The 19,854-nt window shown below is 40.2% G+C and overlaps 1 protein-coding gene across 4 annotated transcripts in view; it reads left to right on the top strand.

Moving 5' to 3' along the window:
• LOC124856848 (SLIT-ROBO Rho GTPase-activating protein 3-like) overlaps positions 1 to 17,072 on the top strand; it is a 55,011-nt gene extending 37,939 nt beyond the window's left edge. For 2 of the 4 annotated variants that reach the window (XM_047347752.1, XM_047347750.1), the window contains exons 14-22: positions 587 to 664; positions 989 to 1,123; positions 1,228 to 1,333; positions 1,405 to 1,632; positions 5,835 to 5,908; positions 7,326 to 7,506; positions 11,399 to 11,545; positions 12,064 to 12,382; positions 13,219 to 17,072. In XM_047347752.1, coding sequence (XP_047203708.1) covers positions 587 to 664; positions 989 to 1,123; positions 1,228 to 1,333; positions 1,405 to 1,632; positions 5,835 to 5,908; positions 7,326 to 7,506; positions 11,399 to 11,545; positions 12,064 to 12,382; positions 13,219 to 13,683 — 1,733 coding nt within the window. In that variant the 3' untranslated portion in view covers positions 13,684 to 17,072. Of the gene's footprint in view, positions 1 to 586; positions 665 to 988; positions 1,124 to 1,227; positions 1,334 to 1,404; positions 1,633 to 5,834; positions 5,909 to 7,325; positions 7,507 to 11,398; positions 11,546 to 12,063; positions 12,413 to 13,218 lie in introns of all 4 variants that reach the window. The other 2 variants (XM_047347751.1, XM_047347749.1) reach the window with 1 other exon arrangement.
• The last annotated feature ends 2,782 nt before the right edge of the window (positions 17,073 to 19,854 follow it).

Genomic DNA, 19,854 nt, shown 5'->3' with positions numbered 1-19,854 from the left:
TTATATTCACAAACCTTTCCAGTTCTCTCTGTCATAAAGAGTATGTTATAGTGAACTTTTTGCAAATGCTATCATTCAGTTTTTCAGCCTTTTTTTTGGCGTTTTATGAAATGGAACATGCATTCACTTGTAGTGTGTTCACCATGTTGTGGAAAAGAAACCACATAATTTAAAAGTGGACCTTCTTCAGATAAGAAAGGTCAGAGAGCCATTTAAACTGCAGCTCCTCCACTGTAGTAAACCTGAGTATGTTCTTAGACTATGCTTCACAGTAATGATTTACATTTTATTTTATCATAAGAGGAATTTAATGACCTCATAAATTAATTTGTGGGACCAAAATCCTGCTTCTTGTTCAAGGTACTAAGTCTGTTCCAGATAAGAATTATGAAAAAATGATCTCTTTCAATGTCTCTTTGAAAATATCAGATTTTGTTATATTGTGATGTTTAGTATGTTGCACATTTTATAGTAGGTATATTTGGCCATGTTGCTATGTTGGTTAAGAATACATGTGATATTTTTAACAGGCCGTTGCTATTGATTTTTTTCCTCATTTCACCTTAACGGTTTTATCCATCTGCAGGTCTTCAGCAACAAGGTATATTCCGGGTTCCTGGATCTCAGGTCGAAGTCAATGACATTAAGAATGCATTTGAAAGAGGTTAGTCCCTGGGTTGCCTCTCTACCTTCTCTTGATTGATTTTAAATTACATTTTGACCACCTGAAAAGCCACTGTAATTCTCACAGGACTCTAAAGTGCAATTAAATATGCTGTATGTCGCTTGTAGCGCTGTAATGGACATGTAAACCACGTAATGCATAAAACATAGGATTACCATCCTGAAGTAATAATAAATGAGCAAGTATAGCTGCATTATGGTGCTCTAATTCAAAGTCCATAAAATATTGCCTCTGAGCCCTGTCAGATGAAAGTGGCTGCAATGAATGGGTTATTAGAGAGTTAAGAGTTTGGTGCATCTGCAGGAGAAGATCCACTGGTGGACGATCAGACGGATCATGACATCAACTCTGTAGCAGGTGTCCTCAAGCTCTACTTCCGAGGGCTGGAAAACCCACTGTTCCCAAAAGAACATTTCCTCGACTTCATCTCCACCACCAGTTAGTCACATTACAGGAAAAACTGTCTGCGAAATGCTGAAATATTTAGGTAGTCATTATTATTGTTCCATATGCATGTGGTTTATCTGTTTATCTTTTTTCAGAACTTGATTCTGGTGCAGAAAGAGCTCATCATCTCCAGCAGATAATTGTGACTCTGCAGCGGCCTGTGATCATTGTCATGAGATACCTTTTTGCTTTTCTTAACCAGTAAGTCCTTTCACAACAGCTAAAAGGTGCAGTAGAGTTACTGTATTACTTAATGCTGTGATCTCTTCAAGTCTGTCCCAGTACAGTGACGAGAACATGATGGATCCCTACAACTTGGCTATCTGCTTCGGCCCCACGCTGATGCCCATACCAGACGACCAGGACCCTGTGGCCTGCCAAGCACATGTTAATGAGGTTATTAAGACGATCATCATCCACCACGAGGCCATCTTTCCGAGCCAGAGGGAGTTGGAAGGACCGATCTATGAAAAATGCATGGCGGGAGGGGAAGAGTACTGGTAGGAAGCCCAAACTTTAAACTTTAGATTCTCAACAATGCAAGACTTTATTTAGAAAGTGCAGCCAGATAAACAAAACAGTTGCCAAAAAGAAACAGAAGAACCAATAATGTTTATGTTTTTTTTCAAAGAACCTGAATTTATATTGGATTTTGTTGTCTGGTGATCTCTGATAGAGTACCGCATGATTATAGTTACTTATAAATATACTATATACAGGGGTTGGGCAATGAAACTGAAACACCTGTCATTTTAGTGTGGGAGGTTTCATGGCTAAATTGGACCAGCCTGGTAGCCAGTCTTCATTGATTGCACATTGAACCAGTAAGAGCAGAGTGTGACGGTTCAATTAGCAGGGTAAGAGCACAGTTTTGCTCAAAATATTGAAATGCACACAACATTATGGGTGACATACCAGAGTTCAAAAGAGGACAAATTGTTGGTGCACGTCTTGCTGGTGCATCTGTGACCAAGACAGCAAGTCTTTGTGATGTATCAAGAGCCACGGTATCCAGGGTAATGTCAGCATACCACCAAGAAGGACGAACCACATCCAACAGGATTAACTGTGGACGCAAGAGGAAGCTGTCTGAAAGGGAAGTTCGGGTGCTAACCCGGATTGTATCCAAAAAACATAAAACCACGGCTGCCCAAATCACGGCAGAATTAAATGTGCACCTCAACTCTCCTGTTTCCACCAGAACTGTCCGTCGGGAGCTCCACAGGGTCAATATACACGGCCGGGCTGCTATAGCCAAACCTTTGGTCACTCATGCCAATGCCAAACGTCGGTTTCAATGGTGCAAGGAGCGCAAATCTTGGGCTGTGGACAATGTGAAACATGTATTGTTCTCTGATGAGTCCACCTTTACGGTTTTCCCCACATCCAGGAGAGTTACGGTGTGGAGAAGCCCCAAAGAAACGTACCACCCAGACTGTTGCATGCCCAGAGTGAAGCATGGGGGTGGATCAGTGATGGTGGTTTGGGCTGCCATATCATGGCATTCCCTTGGCCCAATACTTGTGCTAGATGGGCGCGTCACTGCCAAGGACTACCGAACCATTCTTGAGGACCTTTTGCATCCAATGGTTCAAACACTGTATCCTGAAGGCGGTGCCGTGTATCAGGATGACAATGCACCAATACACACAGCAAGACTGGTGAAAGATGGGTTTGATGAACATGAAAGTGAAGTTGAACATCTCCCATGGCCTGCACAGTCACCAGATCTAAATATTATTGGGCCACTTTGGGGTGTTTTGGAGGAGCGAGTCAGGAAATGTTTTCCTCCACCAGTATCACGTAGTGATCTGGCCACTATCCTGCAAGAAGAATGGCTTAAAATCCCTCTGACCAATGTGCAGGACTTGTATATGTCATTCCCAAGACAAATTGACACTGTATTGGCCGCAAATGGAGGCCCTACACCATACTAATAAATTATTGTGGTCTAAAACCAGGTGTTTCAGTTTCATCGTCCAACCCCTGTAGCTCACACTCAAACCAGTGTCTTAAAAAATGCTACACATTTGTAGTTGCTTATTTTCGTTCTTAGCTTGATGCACACTACTGTTGCAATTTAGGGATTTAACATCAATATTTATTTCTAACTTCTGACTCAGACTGGTTGATTTTAATTTATTTGTATTTCAAATCTGCTGTTATTTTAAAGACAGACCTTATGCTCTGTTATTTCTAGCTGATCAGCTCAGTTGTTTTAGTTGTTCTTCCTGTCAACAGAGAAAGCGGAGATTGTAACATAGGTCTCCATAACCATATCACTGTTCTTGTGAGCGGACATTCTGTACCATGTGCTTTAGAAAAGTATTCCTGCTGTTGATTTTTTTCAAAGTTTATTACTATGGACCACAAAGTTCTATGTATTTTGTTGAGATTTCATGTGATAGCCAACACAAAGTAGTACATAAATGTGAGGTGGAGGGAAAAGGATAAATGGATAAGTTTGATGTTCAAATGCGATTAGGTCTCCTGAATCGATACTTTGTAGAACCACCTTTCTCTTCAACTACAACTGCAGATTTTTTGGAATATGTCTCTACCAACTTTGCACATTTATGCCTCTTTTACACTAGTAACTACTCAGCGCAGTTTTGCACTGCTCTACTCCCCTTTTAGGCTTTCCCATTAGGAACGGTTATGTGGAACCATTACTATTTTTAGTACCTGCTTGCTTGCAGTTCCGAACCGACCCCTGCTGAAAACGCGACGTCAGAAGACTGTCAATAAATGATTGGGTAGGGGGCGGTGTCACTAGTCACATTATATTTTAATAAGTAATATCTTCAATTGTTAAATTGTTGTACACTGGGCTTATTGTGTATATGAAAACTATAGCAAGCTAGCATTAGTAGCATTAGCTTACCGTCACACGTCCTCCAGCTTGTACTGTTCAGATACCGCTCCATGGTAAAGAAAAGCATTCTCACAGTATGACGCTGGCATCACCATGTTTCTCCATGGAGATGTGTTCAGGACGATGTGCAGGGCTACTTTTCCAAACCACATAGTGTCACATTATGGTTTTGGGGTGGACCGAAGCGCAGACAAGAGCTAGGCAGCAGCATTTCGGATAGATCCAGAGCTTTATGCGTACAAATACCGCAGGTACTGACTAGAGTGGCGATCCAAAATTTACAAAACACACTGCAGGAACATGCGGAACTCAAAGCATGGACGAGGGTAGTAAATGAAGAGGAACCAGCAGGGAACAAAGAACACAGACCAACTAATATACAGAGAGATATGAGAGGGGAACAAAGGGCAGATAATCAAAGAAACAGAGAACAGGTGTGACCTGGACGCAGGGAGACAGAGGGAGCAGGTGAAACTAATATGAAGACAAAAACAAGAGGGAAAGGACTAATAACAATAAAGAGATACATACCTACGCAAAACTAAGGACAAAGATAAAATAACACCAAAGAAGCATAAGAAATCTAGAATAGCCAAAAACTAAAAGGTAACTGGGAAACTGGAGGAAACCCTGATTACAAAGTAAACAAACCTAAACCAACGCTAAAGGAACAAACTGAGAATGGAGCGGAGGAAACGAGGACAGGAATAAAAGTAAACAGTAACTAAAGCTAACCTATAAAGGAGGGACTGGAGAATAAAGATAAACTAGAGGAAACAAAGCTAAGAGGGACAATGAATGTAAAGGGGACTAAACTGAGTAGTTAATAACTAAAAGAGGAAAACTAATGACGAGATGAGAACACACTGGGAGGCAAAAGAAAACCAGAACTGTCAGAAAACACAAAGCAATAAACATAAATACAAAACCTCAAACAAGAAACATCTAGCAAAAACAAACACAAAACCACAAAATAAGTCCAAAATGTCACATCCTGATACATAGTGTTTTGTCTGTAGGGATAAACGTTTATTCTTGGTCACATCTGCTTAGTCCTCTTCCAAACGTTTGCTGCATCTCTCTCAGAGTTACCACTGGCCTCTTGGCTTCTCTGATTAATTCTGTCTTTGCTCAGTTTAGGTTAACCGTAGTTGTTTCACATTTGTGCCATAATTTCTCTGGTGTCTGTTTTGTGTGACCTAAACCCTGCATCATGTTTGCCAACGTTTTCTAAAGAAAACATCATAGGCCTTCAATGACCAGCTGTCTGTTAAGTAATCATTTAACCTGTGTATTCAGTTGCTTCTCTGGATTTATTGTTGGGCTTTTACAGCAAATTACTATTTAATTAATGTCGGGTCCGAATGAAAATACCTGTTAGACTGAATCATTCATGACACATGAAATGTTGAAGGACCTAAGATGTAAGGACTCTGAAGTAATGAAGAGTCTGTTGTATTCTGATTTAATTTAGTGCTATAGTCGCTCTGTTTATGATGTCTTTATGTGTTGCACTTTGTGAAAAGTGAAACTGGATTGTTATTGAACACAGCGTCGAGTCTTGGACTCATTTGTTCAAATCACGTTTCAGTCCACCTGCAAGTGTAGTTTGTAGCTGCAAATCAGATTTCACTGTAGTTCAGACCATATTAGCAAATTGGGTTGTGATGTTACTGTTAATGCCTCAAAAGTTTAGAACAGTCTGACATTTAACTTCTTTTAAAATGTACAAAGATTATTATTATTTACTTTTGTGCTACTTGTGTAGTTTTTTGTTGTTGTTTTTTGATTCATTGCATTTCTTTTTTTGTTTGTTTGTTTGTGCAGTGAAAGTCCTCACAGTGAGCCTGGAGCTCTTGATGAGATAGACAACGGGACTGGACCGAACACAAGTGATGAAGGTCAGATACAACGCAATCGATGCACTTTTAAGATCACAGCTGTGGCATTTCGAGCTTACAGAGAAAATGATGAGATATGTCTCATATTTACAGTGCCTTGCGAAAGTATTTGGCCCCCTTGAACTTTTCAACCTTTTTCCACATTTCAGGCTTCAAACATAAAGAAAAAAGTGGGGCGTGCAATATTATTCAGCCCCTTTACTTTCAGTGCAACAAACTCACTCCAGAAGTTCAGTGAGGATCTCTGAATGATCCAATGTTGTCCCAAATGACTGATGATGATAAATAGAATCCACCTGTGTGTAATCAAGTCTCCGTATAAATGCACCTGCTCTGTGATAGTCTCAGGGTTCTGTTCAAAGTGCAGAGAGCATCATGAAGACCAAGGAACACACCAGGCAGGTCCGAGATACTGTTGTGGAGAAGTTTAACGCTGGATTTGGATACAAAAAGATTTCCACTGTGCAAGCAATCATATTGAAATGGAAGGAGTATCAGACCCATGCAAATCTACCAAGATCCGGCCGTCCCTCTAAACTCTCATCTTGAACAAGGAGAAGACTGATCAGAGATGCAGCCAAGAGACCCATGATCACTCTGGATGAACTGCAGAGATCTACAGCTGAAGTGGGAGAGTCTGTCCATAGAACAACAATCAGTCGTACACTGCACAAATCTGGTCTTTAAGGAAGAGTGGCAAGAAGATATCCATAAAAAGTCTCGTTTAAAGTTTGCCACAAGCCACCTGGGAGACACACCAAACATGTGGAAGAAGGTGCTCTGGTCAGATGAAACCAAAATCCAACTGTTTGGCCACAATGCAAAACGATATGTTTGGCGTAAAAGCAGCACAGCTCATCACCCTGAACACACCATCCCCACTGTCAAACATGGTGGTGGCAGCATCATGGTTAGGGCCTGCTTTTCGTCAGCAGGGACAGGGAAGATGGTCAAAAATTAATGGGAAGATGGATGGGGCCAAATACAGGACCATTCTGGAAGAAAACCTGTTGGAGTCTGCAAGAGACCTGAGACTGAGACTTATCTTCCAACAAGACAATGATCCAAACATAAAGCCAAATCTACAATGGAATGGTTCACAAATAAACGTATCCAGGTGTTGGAATGGCCAAGTCAAGGGTGGCGCTACAAAGTATTAACGCAAGGGGGCCGAATAATATTGCACGCCCCACTTTTCAGTTTTTTATTTGTTAAAAACGTTTGACACATACAATAAATTTCATTCCACTTAACGATTGTGTCCCACTTGTTGTTGATTCTTCACAAAAATTTAGAATTTTATATCTTTATGTTTGAAGCCTGAAATGTGGCAAGAGGTTGAAAAGTTCAAGGGGGCCGAATACTTTCGCAAGGCACTGTATATATATCGAACTTCTTCTTGTTGTGGCTGTTGCAGAGTTTGAGCCGATTGAGGCCATCGCGAAGTATGACTATGTGGGCCGAACTGCCAGGGAGCTCTCCTTTAAGAAGGGAGCATCTCTGCTGCTGTACATGAGAGCATCTGAGGACTGGTGGGAGGGCCGGCACAGTGGTGTGGACGGGCTGATCCCACATCAGTACATTGTAGTGCAAGACATGTAAGTTTGATTAATTAATTCTAATTGGAATGATTTTAAAAATTTGTTTCAGTAAATTAATTTAAAAACCGTAACTTGTATTTTATAGATACATTAAACATAGTTATTATTATTTGAGCATTTATTTCTGTAAATTTTGGTGATTATGGCCTAGAGCTTAAAAAAATCCAAAATTCTGTTTCTCAGAAAATTTTAATTTTGTATTATACCAATAATTTAATATTAATATTTTGGCCTACGTTAAGTATATTAATGTTCAATACAATGTATGTATTGAATTTATACATTGTCTATTGTACATTATCTACTCTTGTTGCATGAATTACTGCATCAGTGCAACATGGCATGGAGGTGAACATTCTGCTGCTTTGCTGAGGTGTTAAGGATGCCCAGGTTGGTTTAATAGCCTTTAGTTCATCTGCATTGTTGGCTCTGATGTCTCTTATCTTCCTGTTGACAATACCCCACAGAGGTTTAATTCAGTCAAGCACATTGGACATGGTCATTACAGCAGGTATTGGTACGTTTGACAGTGCAGAGATGTAACAAGTCCTGCTGGGAACCTCAAGCAGCTTGGATTCTGTGTTTTGCCACTTTTCTGGGACCCATCCTGGGGCGGCTCCGGTTGGCGGGCTGGTTTGGGCCATGTGGACCCCTCTTTTGTACATAGCCCCGTCTCTGGAGGTGGATGGGGGTTGTTGGGAAGGGGACCACCTTCTGGGTCCGGGGGCTGGTTGCCCCTAAGGTGTACCGACATCTGGACCTGGGAGTATAGACTATGCATGGGGAGTGTGAGTGAGTGTATGACGTCCATTGTTGTTTGTCTTTACGTTGGGTGCGAGTGATTTTATGTGTATGCAAGAGGGTGGGAGTGGGTGATTGTGACTGTGACTGTGTGCCTTTTTTTCTTGTTTTTTTTTGTGACAGATTGGGTCTTGGACAGCTCCCTTTCCTGGATCAGCTTAGGCCCCGCATATTATGGGAGGCCTATTTCCTCCCCGCCACACTACCTGCCGGTGGTTGGAGTCTCTGCCCGCTGGTGTACTTGTGTTTCTCGGTGTCCGGGGCGGGTGCTTGGTGTGTGCTGGCTCACTCCCGGTGGCTGCTTGCCTCCTGGGCTCTGTTGGGCCTCTGCTTGGGGGGTGCTGTGTCCATGGCTGGATCTGCTCGGGCGTGGACGGCTGCCGGCGGGGCCTGAGGGCTCATTGCTGCGGCTTCCTGGGGCTTCTGCACTGTCGCTGCTGGGTGGTTCCCCTGGGACTCTCCACTGCTCTTCTCTGGGGGGTTGCAGTAATCCCGGCGGTGGTTCTCCTGGGGTTACTGTGCCTTGGGGAACCTTTGGATGTCTGTGGCTCGGATCTCCTCAGTGTCCGTCCAGGGACCATGAGGCAGGTCTGTGGGTCCTCACACTCGCTATTGCATATTTATGTGGAGAAACCTTGTATACAAAAGCGAATCCACACCCATACTCACAGGTGTTAAGCTTCAGGTGTTGACAGATACACAGATGTTCTATATTGGGCTGCACCTCTCACTAAGTACATTTTACATTCATAATTACCGTGTCCTATTTTGTTAAGAAAAAAAAAAAACAGCTGCAGGTGTATAAGCAAGCAGGGTGTAATAATGTATTCTCTTCATCCTTCTTTCTCTCCTCCACTCTTTCCTCCTTTTCTCCCCTTTTTCCCTTTTGCCCCATCCCTCTTTTTTGAGCTTCTTTTTTCCTTTTCATTTCAGTCTCCGTATCCGTAACAATTGAAATATTCCCAAAGAAGTTTATAATAAAGTTTATTTTATAAAAATCAAGCAGAGCTTTAAAGCATTAGCTGTGATGCTCTGCTTGTGAAAGTAAATCTGTTGGGCAGTTTCTTGGCACTCAGACAACAATTCTGAGCGATACTCTGCCGGACAGGACACGGTAAAAAAAAACAAAAAAAGAACATTCTGCAGCTTTGCTGAGGTGTTAAGGATGCCCAGGTTGGTTTAATAGCCTTTAGTTCCTCTGCATTGTTGGCTCTGATGTCTTTTATCTTCCTGTTGACAATACCCCACAGAGGTTTAATTCAGTCAAGCACATTGGACATGGTCATTACAGCAGGTATTGGTACGTTTGGCAGTGCAGAGATGTAACATGTCCTGCTGGGAACCTCAAGCAGCTTGGATTCTGTCTTTTGCCACTTTTCTGGTACCTTGATTTATAAATGAAATGCAAACTTTACTTTCATATGTAAAGAGGACTTTGGAACACTGTGAAACACTCCACTCCTTTTTCTCCTTAGTCCAGGTAAAACACTAACATATCTGGGGACAAATGGGACATATGTCAAGATACTTTTTGTGAATTGCAACTCAGCTGTTATTACCATCATTCTGAGCAAGCTAGTCACAAAATGCAGGACCTTGGCCTCAGCAGTCATTTGTGTTGGTGGATTCTGGACTTCTCAGTAAACGCGCACAGATTTTGAGACTTGGGTCCCACTCCTCAACAACCCTAAGCTCAGCACGGGGACACAACAGGGTTGTGTTCTCGGTCCGCACCTCTATGCCCTTTACACTCATAACTGCTTGCCTGTCCACCTCGCAAATCTGACCATCAAGTTAGCTGACAACACAGCTGTGGTGGCACTTATCTCAAATGGGAATCAGATTGCCTACAGAGATTAAATGAATGGACTCTCTGATTGGTGCAGTCTTAGCAACCTCTCTCTGATCTCTGTTTAGTTTTAAGTTCCTAGGGATTAATATCAGTGAAGACCTTAAATGGTATGTGAACTTAGATACTGTTATTAAAAAGCACATCAGAGACTATGCTGTCTGTTTTTATTTTATACTATTGATGTTGTCTGTGGAGAAGGAGTGACTTAAGAAAATACATGCATCAGTTGTAGCCCCTGTCTTTGTGTGGTGGTTTTTGAAGCACTTACTCTAGCCACAGTCCATACCTTGTAAATCTTCATGATACTATTGATTGGGCTTTGCTTCACGATCTTCTCTAGGCTATGGATATGCCAGGTGCATATGCATCTTTAGTAAACTACTTCTTCCCTCCACTGAACTTTCCATTTATACCCTCAGGCACAGCTCTCTGTGAACAGCCTGATCTGTTAGCAATGATCTTTAGTGGCTTACCTTATTTGTGGAGAGTGTCACTGACTGTTGGCTGGGCAACTGACAGATTAGCAGTCTTTACTGTTTGCTTAGGCCATAACATTACCGTATTAAAATTATCTTTTTATTGGTTTTGTTTAATATTTTTATTTTCTGAAAAACATAATTTGGGGTTTCCTTTGGCTTTAAACCACAATTATCAAATTGTTTATCAAATATAATTAGGTAATTTGTGTAATTCTGGAGTCTAACCTTTTGAACTCCATTAATGAAATAAATGAACTTTTTTGTGGGATTATTGTAATTTATTGAGATGGACTTGTACAGACAAGCATCTATAGCATATTTTGTTTTGTGAAAAAAACAAATCCTGCATAAACCCCATCTCTGGCATGCAGTTCTAATTTCTCTTCAAATTTTGTTTGCCGCATAAAAGAAATCACCAGGAAAAATGTTTAACTATACAAGCCTGTGTTCAAAGGGATCTTTTCTTCCACAATTTGTCTTTTCTTTTTTTTTTCTAGAAACCAAATTTTATCTCACAGCATGTAACCTAATCAAACCTACATTACAACACAAATTCAATTATGTTGTGTACATGAAGCTTTGAGTCTCATCCGTTCATTTGTATTTTAGGAATAAAGACTTACGCTGGAAATTAAATGCTCATGTGGGTTTATTATGAGTTCTTTAGGGGTTCCAAGATGAAGAAGTCTTTCAAAATTAAATAAGACTTGTGAAAACTTCACTGAAACAGAAAGTACTATTTTTATGTCTGTAACAGGGATGATGCATTCTCAGACAACGTTCAGAGGACAGAAAGTGAGACCAGCAGTGGACCTCACTATGATGACAGGAATTCATCAAGAAATGAACGTCAGTCTCCTTGCGAACAGGCTGCTGAGAGCCGTTTTGGACCTGCATTAGGAAGGTGAGGTTGTTTAAACAAGGTTTCTCCACTCTCTGTAATGTCTGGAATTTATTTTCAGTATTTTCTGTGACTTGGTAAGTATGGAAAAGACAAACTAAGAGTTTGGAAAATGTTGTTTTTCTATCCTCTCTCCCTCAAGTCCTTTCTTTCCTTCTTCTCATCCTTGTGCCTTTACTTATTTCTCTCCTTGGGTCCTTTGGTTTGGTCTTCCATCCATGTCCTTCCTTCCTTCTTTGCATTCGTCCTTCCTTGCAGTTTTTATAAATTAGGTAACATACTTAATTCTAGCCCGCTCTTTATAAGTCTCTGCCATTACTTCATAGTGAACTTAACTATTTTATATGCTAAAAGAAACAAAAAGGACTGAACGCTGCAAAGCTGGGTCTTTGTTAAAGACTGGAATTTGTACATGAAAAATGTATAGGAACCCCCGTTATAATGAATCATAATACAAGGAAAATTAAGTTCCATCTAAAGCAATTACGTTAATTTCTTCCCTTGAAATTCAATTCCATTAGGGTAAGAGTGCGATCAGACGGAGCCGCAGTTCCCCGCCACAAGAACAACGGCGCAGGCAGCCTCAGCCCCACCAGAGCTGCCAATCACCTGCCCAGGGTAATGCCTCGCCCCTGCAGCCCACACAAGATGGCCGTCAGCAGGGCCCACGCCGACAGCCCAGAGAAGCGACGCCTCACCACGTTCGGCAGCTCTGGCTCCATCAACCACCCCAACAGGAAAGCATTTGTTGATAGTCACTCTCAGCAATCATCGCCGAGCACGACCCGACACGCAAGTTTAGGGGACCACAAAGCTCTGGAGGCTGAGGCGCTCGCGGAGGTGAGGGCTGCAACAAGTTATCGAATTGCAGTTGAGTCAACTCACGCCTTCTGTTGTCCTTTTTGTTGGTTTTGGGAGGAGTGGACCACTCTGAACAAAATAGACAAGTTTAGTAGTCCTGTATGATCATGTAATACTTAAAAGCCACTGAGAAAGGTTTAATTGAACGTGTAATTGTTCTGGTCAATAGAAGCCTCATTATTTATTTGTTTAGGTAATTTTCAATCAAGTTGCTCAAAAACACTTTTTTGGGATGTGGAAATGACTGGAAAACGTCTGAAAGTTGAAAGGTTAAGGGTAATTATGAAATATTCATGTGATAAATTAGGCCCAAGGGCAAACAGTTCAGGTTTTTAACTCCTAACCTGTTAGTGTTATGTGCCTGGCATGCTTATGATGACAAACCATTTATTTCAGTCATTAAAAACGTGACTTTGGCTTGGGTGGTGGGTAGGTGGGTGGATGGATGGATTGATTGATGTATATGTGGATGAATAGGTGGATGGATAAGTTGAAAAATCTGACTGTGTACAAGATACTACATTAAATTATTTAGTTCAGTTGTACAATGGAGAAGGTTGTGTGCTGGAGCATCAGAATATTTCACATTATTCATGATCAAAAATGAGCTGTTGTACATTTTTGTATGTTGAATAGTAGAATTTTTTGAAATGTTCGTTTGCATTTAATTCAGTAAATAATACACTGTTATTTTTCTAAATTTCATCTTAGCCTTTTGCCTTTAGCAGTTCACAACAAAACAAGATAGGAAAATAGTAACTTCAAGTGTGATTTATTGATTTTCTGAAACTAAACATTGTTTCTCTTTTTGTTAGGACATAGAAAAAACCATGAATACAGCCCTGCATGAATTGCGAGAGCTAGAGAGGCAGAATGTAGCCAAACATGCCCCCGATGTTGTCCTCGACACCCTGGAGCCCCTCAAACACCCTGGTGTCACCCAGGAAATATCTGCCAGTCCCCTGCACACCATGCTGATAAGGGATCCAGACGCAGCCCAGCGACGTAGCAGCAGCAGCTCCTCCTCCGAGACCATGATAACTTTCAAACCGTCCCTGTCTGCACGCAGACCAAGCGCACCTTTAAGGCCCCCGCCTGTCAGGCCAGTGCGACCGGCTCCAGTGATCGGACCTGGCCAGGGACCACACCGCTCCAGCAGCTCCAGCTCTTCTGGTCTGGGCAGCCCGGGCATTACCCCCACTGAAAGGGTCTTTCCTAAAGCGCCCTCCCCATCCCCATCCACATCCTCTTCATCCTCAGACAAACAGGGTAACATGTAGCTCCAGTCTGCCAGCTGTCGGGAACAATGTGGATGCTAATTGATCTTATCAGTACACCCCTACAGGTCTTTACTTCAATAATAATGACACCCAGTATGTCTGTATATTTACCACTAATATTGTATAAGGTACGATGGGTGCTTCCTGTTTCTGCCCGCACCTACTGGGAGCAAGTTACTGTTCTGTTTAACAGTTATTGTATTACACAGAGATAGGAATTAAAACTATAGAAATTATTTAATAGACTTATACAAAACTGGAATAAAGAAACGCACTGGAGAATATTTCTGTTTGCTAAGATATGAAACATCTCACTGAAACAATATTAGATTACACAGATGCTGTAAGCTTGTGCTTTGTGTCTGGTTTCCAACTCCATTACAACGAAACACTTACAGGAATACCTCACCACTTACCACGTAGACATTCAGACTGTGCTGGGGATCCGTCTTGTGTTTGAATGTTTCCTTCAGAGCCATTTATGTTGATGGAGAGAGGTTACCCACTCTGGAACAATATAAGACAACATGGCTGAAGGACCATATCCACTGCCTCTATCTGCATTTCTTCTGGTGAACATTAAATGTTGGCTCCGTGGAAATTAGAACTGTGTTATATTTGCTTTGACAATAGCCTCAAACCATATGGTATTTGGATATGATACACATTCCAATATGTTAAGTTTTTTAAAAGTCTGGGAAATGCTGCAGGTCCTAGTGAAACTCATGGAAGCACAGGGATTTGACTGGCACTGAATTGCCAACTAAAGCACAAATGTGAAAAAATTGATCCAAGCCCCATTGTGATCCAAGTTTGTGGTTCTGCTTTACTTTACAGGCAGCATCAGCAAAATCAGTACCAGTGATCTATCTCATTGAGCCATTTCTTGATTTCCTGATATTTGATAAATACAGTGGTTTGCAAAAGTGTTCCCCTTATACTTTTTCACATTTTTTGTAGTTACAACCGCATACTTCATTGTATTTAATTGGGAATTGTTGTAATAGACCAACACAAAGTTTTTCTTTATTGTGAAGTGGAGGGACAATTATACATGTTTTTCAAAATTTTGTACAAATAAAAATCTGAAAAGTGTTGCATACATTTGCTAGTTTCTCAGAGTCAGTGCTTTGTCAAACCACCTATTGCTGCAGTTATAGCTGCAAGTCTTTTGTGATATGTCTCTTCCTGCTTTGCACATTCATCTTGGCAAAATGCCCTGAGCTTAATCAGATTGGTAGGATATAGTCTTTAAACAGACATTTTCAGGTTTTTCAACAGATTCTAAATTGAACTTGGATGTAGAAGATGAATGGTGCATTCTGTCCCATCTAAACCATTGTATTGTGACTCTTGCTTCATGTTTAGGGTTATTGTCTTGCTGTAATATGAACCTCGGTGTCAGGCTAAAGTCCTTTTCACCCTCTAAGATGGTGGTTCTTAAACCTGGTTGGCAGAGCCTACTATTTTTCATGTTTTACATGTATCTCTGTTCCAGCCCACCCGATTGCAATTGATTTCATTATGTCCTCAGCATGCCATAAGGTCCTGCAGAAGTTTGCTAATCACCCGGTCAGGTGTGCGGCAGCAGGAAAACACCTTCACGCAGGACAGTGGATCCTGAGGACCAGAGCTGAGAACTACTTCTTTAAAGCTATGTTCACACTTCAGTCAAATGCAGCCCAAATCCAATTTTTTTTTTTTTTGTGACCCATATCGACTTTTTCATGTCAGTCTGAATGACTCAATTCCATTTTTTTTCCCGTCAAAAAAATCTTAATTGTACTAAACCTTTGTACTAAATCACATACATATCCGACAGTTTTCAAAGTATCTGCAGTCTGAACGATCATTTCGCCTTTCATTCGACTTTTATGTTGTTGTCTGGTCATTGTTGGCTCCGACTATGCATCCACACAGACTTCTCTACAGACGTAGCAGTCTCTGCTACACTAAAGGCCATTGTTAGGATTTATGCACATTTTTTCTTACCTTTCTCCGTCTTGTTATGACGTGGCCATCATATTGTCGGCTTCCATTGCTCAACAACTTAAAAAATGATACACAGACAACAACATCCAATTTTCCTTCCGTAAAAAGTGTGCTGCTGCATGACGTCAGCATTCTCCTTTTAGCTTTTTTTCAACAATGGCTTTTTCTTGTACTCCATTGAGGCCAGATTTGTCGAGGGCAAGGCTAACAGATTGTTATGTTGACTGATTGGAACTCTTTGACCTCTCCAGAGTTACCATGGGCCTCTTGGCTTCTCGGCTTAACGCTTTACTTGTTTGGCTTAGCATATCTAGATGATGGATTGAATAGTGCTTCTTGAACAAGTCAAAGCTTTGGATATTGCTTTATAACCTAATCTTACTTCTCTACAACCTTGTATGTGACCCATCTGCTGTTACCTTGGTCTTCTTGTTGCTGTTTGTTTATTAGGCTTTCACAGAGTTTAAATGACACACAAATTATATTTTCTAAGTTGTTGGTTTTGAAGGCTGTTGATAGCACAGGATTTTATTAAGGGATACCAGGGTAAAATGAACTGAATAGAAAAATACACACATTTCAGTGTGTTGGTTAATTACATAATATTTTATTTAAATACTCTAATTTGTGGTTGCAATGTGACATGTTGTAAAAAGGTTCAAGGGGTAATACTTTTGCAATGGACATCAAAGTGTGTTTGTAAAGCTGCTTCTTCTTAGGTCTTATAAAAAAAAGACAAAAGACAGTATCATCTCATCCTTCTGCTTCATTCCATTCGCTTCATTCTCATCAGTTTCAGAACATTCCAGATGGTGGCAATATAGACCAAGCTACAATAAAACACAAGACATGGACAGCTGGCATAATTTTCTAGCTTTCATTATCATATCTGTAACAAAACATATGAAGTCAAAGATTTGTTTTATTAAATTAAACTATATTGCTATCTCTTTTTACAACATCATTAGCTGTATTTCTTCTGAAAGCAAGTATGACACTTGCACAATTCAGTTGACTAAAGCACTAATAAACAGTACATGGAGCTGAGCTGCATTCGTTGGTTCTGTGTCTTCAATCTGAAGCTGTTCTAGAGACAAACTTGTCTAGGTTGTACATGGTCACTGCACCCTGTGTGGGTGTTGGTTGCTCTTTGTAACATCTGTCATCTGTTACTCCCTCCTCCAGGGGTCGATTGACATATCTTTAAAGCGTAAAAGGTACACACATTGGAATTAATTTACCTGTACTGCTAAAGAATGCTTGTAAATATAACATTGTATCATAGGAACAGGATATATGTATATATATATATGTGTAATGCGTAGATTTTTTTGTAATTCCAATCATTGCACAAATATTAGCTGAACAATAAACGGAAAAAGTCTCAGAAACATCAATAAAGGCTCTTGTCTGTCTTGTAGCTTTGGTATTTGTAATATTATATTATATTAAGTTTCTATGTGTGTGCACGGTGGTGCAGTTGGTAGCACTGTTGCCTTGCAGCAAGAAGGTCCTGGGTTCGATTCCCGACCGGGGGTCTTTCTGCATGGAGTTTGCATGTTCTCCCTGTGCATGTGTGGGTTCTCACCGGGTACTCCGGCTTCCTCCCACAGTCCAAAGACATGCCTGTTAGGTTAATTGGTAGCTCTAAATTGCCCTTAGGTGTATGAATGAGTGTGTGCATGGTTGTTTGTGTGTTGCCCTGTGATGGACTGGTGACCTGTCCAGGGTGTACCCTGCCTCTCGCCCATAGACTGCTGGAGATAGGCACCAGCTACCCTGTGACCCACTATGGAATAAGCGGTAGAAAATGACTGACTGACTGACTGTGTGTTAATATTGTTTTAAAAAATAAATTTATTATCCCCTAATAGTACAGCACAGTTCATATGTGTTTAATTTAAATGGGTTTTTAGTGCCAGCCGCCGGCCAATACAGATTTCACAAGCATTACGTTAAAAGAATGATGCCATTCCAAACTCACATGGATTTTCTGGAATTTATAATTTTGTATCTTTTAACTATAACGAAGGAAAACTATTGAACTGGTTCATAATTAGTTGAGGTTTATTTTAGTACATTAAGTTACCCTTAGATGCCTGCTGGATAGAGGCATTGTCAATGATTAAGTGATTGAATAATCTTAAAAGTTTTAATTGTGTCGAGTGTATTTTACAGGGATCCTACACAGTCTTGAAAAATCTGGAAAAGTTAGAAATTTTTCTTTTACCATTTTCCAAGGACATGAGACAAAAAGTTATGATAATTAATGCAAAATTTTTTTACATTGATTTTTATTTAAATTACACAAGTTTATCTTTGGTTTGCTGCATCATACCTTGATTTTTTACATTTTACACATCAGTATTTCGGTTTTTGACTTACTGATTGAATGCACACTAATACGAAAATGAAATTTCACAGCTTTTTGGACTTTAGACAACTTCACAGACTTGTGGCTGTTTAACTGGGTCTGATTATAAAGCCAAGCAACAAACTAAAACTGCAATTTTTTTAGTTTTACCAATAAAACGTTCAGACATTCTGTTTAAAAGAGTTGGCATTTATTATATAATATTCCAATAATTTGGCAATTACAAGAATTACAAATTTTGAAATAAAGCTGGTGTAAGTTGGTCCAGATGCCCACAGAACAGTGGAACTGCATTATGAAGTTCTGAGTTGTTTATGTGTGGGACCGAGTACATGTAAATGTACTATTCATGCACTTCAGATTAAAATTCTTATACTCAAAATAACATTTTACAACATTTTGTCCATAATGTTAGAAAATTATATGTTCCTAATCTGATATAAGGCAGTTTTAGTAATATTAGCGGAATATTTTGAAAAGCTTAAGTCAGAATCTAAAACCACCCAGAGGTTCCTGGCCTCATGGGTGCAGAACCTGAAGAATGAAGAATCCGAATAATGGGGTCTCTCTAGGCCTTGGGACCAAAACTAACACTGCTGTTTTGTTTAACAGTAAAAAAGTTATTAGACATCCAGAGCTTAATATCACAAAGACAGGGTTCTCTATGGGTTCATAGAGAAATAAATTTGAGAATCATCTTCATAGAAATGAAAAGAGATATTATAGTTGTGAATAACTTGACCAAATGTTAAGGTATAAATGGAAAATAGCAGTGGACCAAGGAAAGATCCTTGAGGAACAGGTGAGCTTTACAAAACTAGAGAAATTACAGTCAATTATGACAGAGAAAAAGGTATAATTTAAATTAGATTTAAACCAATTCAGAGCAGTCTTACTCCCATAGAATATTGAAGACAATTAACTAGAATGCCATTATCAACTGTGTCAAATGCTGCTGAAAGGTCCAACAAAACCAAGACCGAACAGCAGCCATCATCTGAGTTCATCCTAGTGTTACTTATAACCATTAGAAGTGCAGTTTCTGTACCGTGGTGCCTTTGGAAACCAGACTGCATTGTGTAGACACCTGCACCTGCTTTTTATGTTTCTTCTTCCTTCAAACAAGGCAGTAAAGCCCCAGAAGGTCTCATGATTAATTAGAAAAAATGAAAATAAGGCAGAAAGAAAGTTATTTCACCTATTTTGCTTCACCATTATTTTTCCCCTCTTAGAGGGCAAGTACAGTTAACTTTCAGATTTTTAAAACATGACACAGGACAATTTTCCTATGGTATGTTATGTCAAATCTATACATGAAAGGTAAAGTTCCAAGTTTATATGTTGAACAAAAATCAAGTAAAAAAAATCTCAGGTCTAATTGCACAAGTGGTATACTCTGATTAGATTTTACACCAAAAGATACACTATCTTTTCTGATCTACAGCTGTTTACCTCCCCTTTCTGGTCACTGTTTTGGAAATGCATTGTAGAAAACCTTTCAGCAGCACCACAGTCTGTGCTCTGAAACAGCGTGGCTATGTAAACATAACACAATGAACCATTTTATGTTTGATTTCCTCTTCAAAAACAAAAACTGGCTGGTGTTACCTTACCAAGATCACTTTAATAGTTCTTTTTTGTTTATGTTTTTTCATGGCCAGCCCCCAGGTTTAGCTTTTAATTAATTTAGGGTTATTTATTGGGATTTAAGTGAGAATGTAATACAATTAGTACCTGGAAACAGGCCCAAAAGGCTCAGGGAAGAGGGGACAGAGTACTTTTACATCAGCATCCAACTCTCCAGC

This window comes from Girardinichthys multiradiatus, chromosome 20 (genome assembly GCF_021462225.1).
Source record: "Girardinichthys multiradiatus isolate DD_20200921_A chromosome 20, DD_fGirMul_XY1, whole genome shotgun sequence".
In the NCBI taxonomy this organism is placed as follows: domain Eukaryota; kingdom Metazoa; phylum Chordata; class Actinopteri; order Cyprinodontiformes; family Goodeidae; genus Girardinichthys; species Girardinichthys multiradiatus.
The sequence above is the reverse complement of the archived record's forward strand: the minus strand, read 5'-3'. Positions and strand labels throughout refer to the sequence as shown.